Source organism: Olea europaea, chromosome 4, assembly GCF_002742605.1.
Source record: "Olea europaea var. sylvestris chromosome 4, O_europaea_v1, whole genome shotgun sequence".
Taxonomy (NCBI): domain Eukaryota; kingdom Viridiplantae; phylum Streptophyta; class Magnoliopsida; order Lamiales; family Oleaceae; genus Olea; species Olea europaea.
Window position 1 is genome coordinate 9,469,144 of NC_036240.1, and position 7,833 is coordinate 9,476,976.

A 7,833-nucleotide genomic window follows, 5' to 3' on the forward strand; every position below is an offset into this window, starting at 1 on the left:
ATAGAAAAAAAAAAAAAAAAAAAAAAAAAAAACATAGGTCAATACGGGCAAAGTGTAGCATATGGAAATATCACCTCAGCTATTCTACAACCTCATTCCTATAACATCACCTTATGTAACTTACAAGGCTCAAATTTGGTCTAAGCACCGTAGAAAACTTGAAATAATGAGATCCAGAATCAAAAAAGAAGTAAAAGATAAACAAAAATATATCAAATCAAAACACAAGGATTATATCCCAAATGGACTTCACAAAATTTATATCAAAACTCATTTACATCTTCTCTTACTTTACTGAGCATTCTTAGGTTTACAAGAAGCCAAGGCAATTAAAAATAAAGCCAAGCTCAGAGTGTCTATTTCCAAGTGTTTACAAAATATTATACAGCTAAATGAGTGTATATATATATATATATATATACATGAAAAATCCATTACTTAACATGCACGTACATACTAAAATTCTTAATCGAATGGTCACATTTCAAAGGCAAATAACATCCATGTCAAATAACAAAAGATGTGCACTTAATTTATATTACACATGCAATTTAGTATAAGTCACAACAGATCCTGTCCCATATCATTAATCATAAATTTTATCTCAACTTGAAGTGATCATTACCATATTCTAACTAATCGCCAGGATATTGAACTCAACCTGGTGGATTGAAAATACCCAAAGAAAATTATACCTATTTCCTTGAATATTACTTGATTATATCATCATCGATAAAATCATTCCAATTAATGTAAAATACGAATCACTAATAAATGACAATGAATAGTTGTCGGGTGGGACCTAATTGATTCATATCAACTTTAGAACGTAGAATTACAATGGATTTTGCTACATATACATCAAGACATACATAAGGTTTATATAATGCCACATAACGCTCTAACATTTGTCGGTTTAAAACACAATCAACTTTTTCATCCAATCTTTTCCCTCCATGTCATTTTCGGTAACAGGTTATGTCCAAGTAGCAAAATCCAATTACAATATCCTTTCAGCAAATCTTTAAATTAATTAACTGCAAGCACTCAAGACCAAACAGATCAAAAATCCAGCTGACATCAATACAAGTCCGATCTCGAAATAACGAAATCTAAATCAGACATATCGAATAATTTTCTCCATGTTACCCAATAATCCGAGCATAAATAAATAAACAAATAAAGCATAATTACAATCATCAAAATGATCTCCGAACATTTGATTTCTCAAAAAACAAAAAAAAAACGAAAACAAAAACAAAAATAAAGAAATTAACCTTAAGACCATCAACAGAGAGGAGACCGCTGAGAATACACTCCTTGAGACCGGTCCCGAGCACTATCACATCGTACTCTTCATCCATTTATCCCTTTCACTGATCACAGATTCTGCAGCTAAAATCGACTGATTTCGATCTAGGTTAGAAAAAGAAAGAGAGCAGAAAAATAACTAGGGTTTCCAGAATCACAAAGTAAGAAATGCGGGTGCAATGCTAATGAATATAGATTTATATATGAGATTTGCGCAGGGGAAAGGGCAATGTAAAAGAGAAGCTTTATCGCGAGTAAGACTAACAGTCAAACTGGAAATAAAAAAGTAAATTTACAATAAGCCCCTGTTTGATCATATTAAAATTAAGTTTCATTACATTCTATTTTTCTCTTTCCTATTTTCAACCACACAATCTTCCATAAAATAATATTATATATAAATAAAAAAAATTTCCTTCTTTTCCAACCACTCATTTTTTCAACAAAACACTATTCCCCCCATTTTCATTACCAAAAATGGGGGCCAAACGGGGGCTAAATTAGATTGTTAACATCCCGTTTGGCCCCATTTTGTGAAAATGAAAATGAATAAAATAATATTTTTTTAAAAAATAAGTTATGAAAAAATTTTGATTTATGTGTAATATTATTTTATAGAAAATTGTGTGATTAAAAATAGGAGAAAGAAAAATGAAATATGATAGAATGAAAATTAATAGGCGTCAAACAGGGGCTAAATTACAACTTTAACCTTCAAAATCATATATAAAATTATTAAAAACTTTACACAAAAATTTCTTTGATTTTGATGGTATTTAAATGTATGGTTTTAGAAATATAGTTTTTTTTTTTCCAAAAAAAAAAAAGTATGAAAATATTTTTTTGTATTTAAATGTGACAATAAAGTGAACAAAAAAAATTATACAAACAAATCACGATTTAAAACTTAACCATTAGATTTAAGTTTGAGAAGATCTCAAATCATTTTAAATGATTTGATTTTTGTTTGAATTTTTCTCAAATCTTTTGAAACAATATAGTTTGAAAATCTATCAAAAATGAGTCAAATCAAGCCACCTACACCTCTAGCTCACTCCTCAAGTGATTTATAATATTGAAAATTAAAATATAATAGGTTGGAATCTATCGAATATTAAATTTCAATGGGGTTTCAAATTTTACCACTCTTAACACATTCTATCATTTATTGTCCTCCAACCTAATAAAACTTTGCTTAATGTTACTCGATAGTCATCGTATTTGAAGTTCACATAATCGCTACAAGAAACCTAATGAGTGAAATGAAAGTTTGGTGATGATTATTGATTAAAATGATAAAAATGCATATTTTAATTTTAATATTTTTATTGCGTAAACAATGAAAATTCGCATGTTAGAGAAATATTAAGTGAAAGATTTATTGCAATATGGTTATCAATTAAGCAATTTTCATGAATTTGCAAGGTGACAGTGCTGTGAAATTTAAATCTAGAACTAAATTTCAGTTATTTAATTGCCTTTTTAGAGTTTAGTGGCATGATTAAAAATTTGCTAAGTTGAGTGAAATTTACCCTCTAATGATGGGAAAGGAAAACTGGAAAAGAATTCTATACGTTGGAGAAAGGAATATGATTTGTGTATGAAGGGGAACAAATGGGAATTGGGAGGGAGTTCTCATTAAGAAAAGAATATACCCTCACGGGTCTTTTAGACCTTGACCTGGATTTAGCTAGGTTCAATCAATCATATCATCTTCCCAACAATTTGAATTTGTCTTGAACGCCTTCGACTTTACGAGATAAAGCTCGTTGGAGATGTTTCGCGCGGGTAGTCACTAATAATTAAAAAAGAGATCAGACGATTGTGTAAGGAACAAATCTCTTGAGACAAAATCCCAAAAAATGGGTGTTTTATTGACAATGACTTTGCAATTGGAACTTAAACAGAATAACTCCAAGGGGCGCAAGCACACGAGTACTAAAAGAAATGTTTAAATTTAAACTAAGAAATTGAAATTACATATTCTCTGTTTGAGAGTATTTGATTTAGTCTCTTTTGCTCTATGTATTTTCTCCATTTTATATTCTCTTAATGCTCTCTTTGTGATCAACCGCTTAGAAACTACTACATTGTTTTATAACTGCCCACTTTCTTCATGGTGGCCAACTTATCGTGAAACTGCCGCCTTTAAATGCTGTCACTACTCTTTGTCGTTCAACCAACTTCAATTGAACTTCTTGAATCGTAGAACGTGATAAGATTACCCAATAACTGCTTAGATAACTGTACTTTGGATAACCATAACACCTTATGTTTGCTAAGATCCTGGGCAATTCGAAAGTTTGGGCGAGAACGGGGTTATAACTCTGGGCGACTGCAAGGCACTTCATTCGCTCAGATCTTGGGCGCTTTGTAAGTTTGGGCGACGGTGTTACCGCGTTCATGGGCTTTCACTGCATTCATTAATAACCCTATTTGGGCTTTCTCCTGAATTGCCCAGTTGGGTTTCATTCTTTGGGTTATTCGAATTGGGCTGCACTTTTAGCGTGTCAACAATTACCCCCAATATGGCAGAATTAATACCAATTATTAATTTTTGCCATATTCACTTTGTGTTTCCCAACAACATTTGAAATTCCCAAGAATTTCAATCATTATTTTCTTGCATAGCCTGAAAAGGTGCGACGTTGCAAACTCTTATAACCCACAAATACACACCATTTTATCGCACTACTAAATCACGCCTAATTGTTCTGCGCTTCTCTCTTGCAATATTATTGTTTATCTTCTTGCTTCTCTGCTACGTTTATCAAGCAAACCTCAACAAAACTTTATTTCGTTCCTAATGGCTGCTTCACAATCCCAATCTAGCGACTCTTTCAGTTTTGAAAACTTCCAGAAGATCCTCACTCAGCCATATCGCACCAACCAATGTCGAACTCAATGAGTTCTAGCTAGGTCCTTCATTCAACAACGCCGAGGCCGTCGAACAAGTGGTGGTGGGCCAGCTGTTCCCTTGTACTCAAGGCCCTCCGTTTCTAAACTCTTTGCCGCTGAGGCCGCTTCGCAAAAGAGGTATTCGCACTTGGCCTAAATCTGATGTCGTTTTCCGTAGATGGCATGCTCACCTTGTAGACCATGGTCCTACCAAGGCAATTTTTTATGGTGCTGGGATTTCTGATTTGTTAGAAATCTCTCTTCAACCCCCTATTTTTTATTCAGCGCTTTTCCCTATTGCATTAAGTTTTTGGTCCTCTGAGTATAATACTTTTGTTTTCCCTCTTGGTCCCATGTCCATTACTTTAAGGGATATTGGGACCTTAGTAAATTTTCCACCTTTGGGCGATACCATTTTCCCTGGTATTTTGATTTCTGGTGTCGTCCCAAAATTTGACAGAAAACTCACCAAGTCCTATTCAAGCCTGCAAAGCTGTTATAATCACTCGAGCGTTGAGCCTTTCCATACTGAGCGTGTGGCCTTATATTCAGATTTGGCTTTGTAAATATGTTCTGTGTGTGTCAAGCATGAAGCCTTCTATGAGTTATTTACCTATAGCGCACGAATTGGCGCGTGGCAGGCCCCTGAATTTGTGTTCTTTCTTTTTGGCTGTCCTCTATAGAGGCATGGCTTCTCTCCAATTCCAATTAAAGAATGGTGCATCTCCCGCTGGCAGTGGGCCTCTTTGGTTCACTCAAATGTGGTTGAGAGCCTATTTTCCCTCACTTGGTGCTCTATCCTTTTCCCTTCCTTCCGCTAGTTGCTATGGGCTAGCTATTGGCCCACTGAGCCCTGTAAATATGTCCAGAAGGGACATTTTTTCATTCTTTTATACTTTGAATTCAATTCCTTCTTTCTTTCATTTTCCTCCCTTTTTAACTCCAGATTATGTGCAACCCCCATCCACTCTGGACAGCGCGAGCACCTCTCTACTCGTTTGGGTTCAGTTTTTGACCGGGAGGAAGTTGTTCCGTGATATTTTGATTGGAACCAATGCTAAAGCTGGGGTTGAAATATATGCTCTCCAATTTTTTGCTCGTCAACTTGATTTTGGCCAAACTTGACATGTTCCCCCTTGTTATTCTAGAAATTTGATAGATCGCTTCCACACCATTAATAAGGCAGAGGCAGAAGCTATAGATGCTCGCAATATTCTTTTGACGAGTAACTTTTCATTAGCCCCCTTCAATTCTTGCCATGCCATGCATCCCCTTTTTGAATAACTCTGGCCATCAGTGCAGCGCAGATTGTTTGCAACCGATGCCAATCGCGCTTTCCATTCACTGGATCGGCCGGACATTTTTTTCACTTCTCCTGTTTTGATCACCCCTGTGTCCATTAGGAGTCCCTCCTCTTCTGCTCTTGCTAAATAGTCTGTTCGTCCATCTACTTCTCTTCCTGCCAAGCCTACTGCAGCTAAGAGTGCCCTAAAACGCAAACGGTCAGCCTCAGCATCTCCCATTTTGGAGGATGATGATGATAATGATGATGACACTCCTCTCATTGTCAGGAGCAAGGTAATTAAATTAGTTTACTCACAAGCATACCTTTCTATATTTGAAACTTTTTTATGTGCTGATGGTTTATTCGGATTTCTCAGAAAAGCTCAGCCTCTCCTTTGAAGGCTTTGGTGTTGGGAGCTCCTACTTCATCATCCTCTACTGAGGCTGCTTCATCCAAACCAACTGATGAAGGGACTACACTTAAAGAGAAACCTTCAGTCCTGAAATCCTCATTACAACCAATGGATGAGTCACCTTCTTTCCAGGGCGTTAGCCCCCCAAACGTCGAACCAAAAGGTAATACATTTTTTTGATGTTTTACCTTTGCTTGTGCTATTGGTTTTTGATTTGTTGATTTTTGAGTTCTGCAGATACTCTCATGGGTTTGCCCGTTGTGGCAAAGTCTTCTCGCTCAGATAAGGGGAAGTCCTCGCAAGTGGTGGAACCACAAGTGGTAGATTTGGCTGGGAATATGCCACCTCTCAAGATTGCTGATGAGGTAATCTCTGCTTCACTTTTACTTCCACTTTGTTCATTGTAGTGAAAACCTTCAATGTTGACAACTTTCTTTGTAGGATGCTGATAAAATTGTGCGTTCCATCCAAGACTTGTTCACTTCCTGGGGTAAGTCAAGACGTCTCGCCCTGCTTCAACCAGTCGTCATTCTGCTTCTTCAGAGGAAGATATGAAGTTCCTCAAGCAGTCGATATTTGAGTATGTGTCCTTTATGGATATGGACATCGGTCAGGCTAGTGCTGCCAAATATAAGAATAAGCTTGAGCATTTGAGTGCGAAGTTGGAGCAAGCACTGACACTTCCGTCGCTCAATCTTTTTGCTGATTTTAAAGCGACGTTGAAAGTTGTCAATTCCGAGGTTCTTTCCTTGCTGGCCAAAAATGTTGAACTGAAAACCAAAAGTACTCAATATCTTCGCATTGTATCTGAAAGAGAATCTTTGCTTCTGGAGATCAACAAAATTGAGGACGAATTGAAAGAAATTTCTTTTGAAGTCATGATTGAAGATTCTTTGATGACCAGTTTGGCTGCACAAATGAAGGAGCTTCAAGCAAAGATGGACGACTGCAAGGCGAGATTGGCTGCCAAAAAATGCAATGCCTCCCAAGGAATTGAGCGAACCAAGTCTTTGGTCGAGCAGTACAAGAAGCTGGAGGTTGATGATAATTTTGTGGCTGAATTGAATGTCACTTCTTTTCAGCAGAGCGAGAATTGGGGGAGACTTAGGGAAATGATTCGTTCAGTCTGGGGCGATTTGTAATTAAGACATCTAATGTCTTAACTTTTTTTTTTTGTAATTTCATATTAATTTTCCCCTTGTTAACCTCGTACTGAATTTTGAACATACCAGCAACCATTATCATTAATGAACGATTAACTTGTCTTCTTGTGTATTTATTGACGTTGTCTTTAATCGTCAACCCCCCAAACATTTAACTGCTCTATGCTAAGATTCACGCACATTTTCTCTTGGTATTTCTGTCTCTTTCCCCAAGATTTCGGGCCATTTGATTCTAGTTACTAGGCATGAATGTGGTTGTTCATATTCTGTCTCTTCACCTTCACGCCTCTATAAATGCACTTATATTCCACACTTGTCATTTTCACTTCCATTTTCTTCTTCAAAACCAATTTGCTGCCATTGTTTGGTATTTTGACAATCGACCCAAAACCTTCGTTTTCCATGGAAATGGATCATTTGATTCGCCCAATTTGCCATCTTTCTTGATGTCACATTTAGTATGGGAGATATAGAAAATATTCTTTGGCTAGCAAAGTTCTTTCCATCGTCTCCATACTCCTTACACGGAGTTCGATGATGGAAGAGAATTTTTGAAGACGCCTGCAAGCCACCTTGCTTGCTGAGAATGCTTCTCAGTCTCCTTGCCCGTCATTGCAGCGATGCATTTAGGAAGGCGATGTGAGGGTGCTTCTTCTTCCTTTCTGCTTGCTGAGAGTGCTTCTCGGCCTCTCTGCTTGCCTTTGCAGCAGTGCGATCAGGATGGCAATCAAGACCAGTACACCCTCTTACTCGGCGATCGACCG

General features: G+C 36.8%; 2 protein-coding genes across 2 annotated transcripts in view; one reads left to right on the forward strand and one right to left on the reverse strand.

Moving 5' to 3' along the window:
• The window catches only part of LOC111393007 (guanosine nucleotide diphosphate dissociation inhibitor 2-like), a 6,554-nt gene extending 4,983 nt beyond the window's left edge, over nucleotides 1-1,571 (reverse strand). The window contains exon 1 of the mRNA XM_023018408.1: nucleotides 1,204-1,571. Coding sequence (XP_022874176.1) covers nucleotides 1,204-1,364 — 161 coding nt within the window. The 5' untranslated portion in view covers nucleotides 1,365-1,571. The remainder of the gene's footprint in view (nucleotides 1-1,203) is intronic.
• A 4,443-nt stretch (nucleotides 1,572-6,014) lies between these two features.
• Nucleotides 6,015-7,833, forward strand: part of LOC111393008 (ankyrin repeat protein SKIP35-like) — a 28,333-nt gene continuing 26,514 nt past the window's right edge. Inside the window, exons 1-2 of the mRNA XM_023018409.1 lie at nucleotides 6,015-6,069; nucleotides 6,189-6,271. Of these exons, the coding sequence (XP_022874177.1) occupies nucleotides 6,015-6,069; nucleotides 6,189-6,271 (138 nt within the window). The remainder of the gene's footprint in view (nucleotides 6,070-6,188; nucleotides 6,272-7,833) is intronic.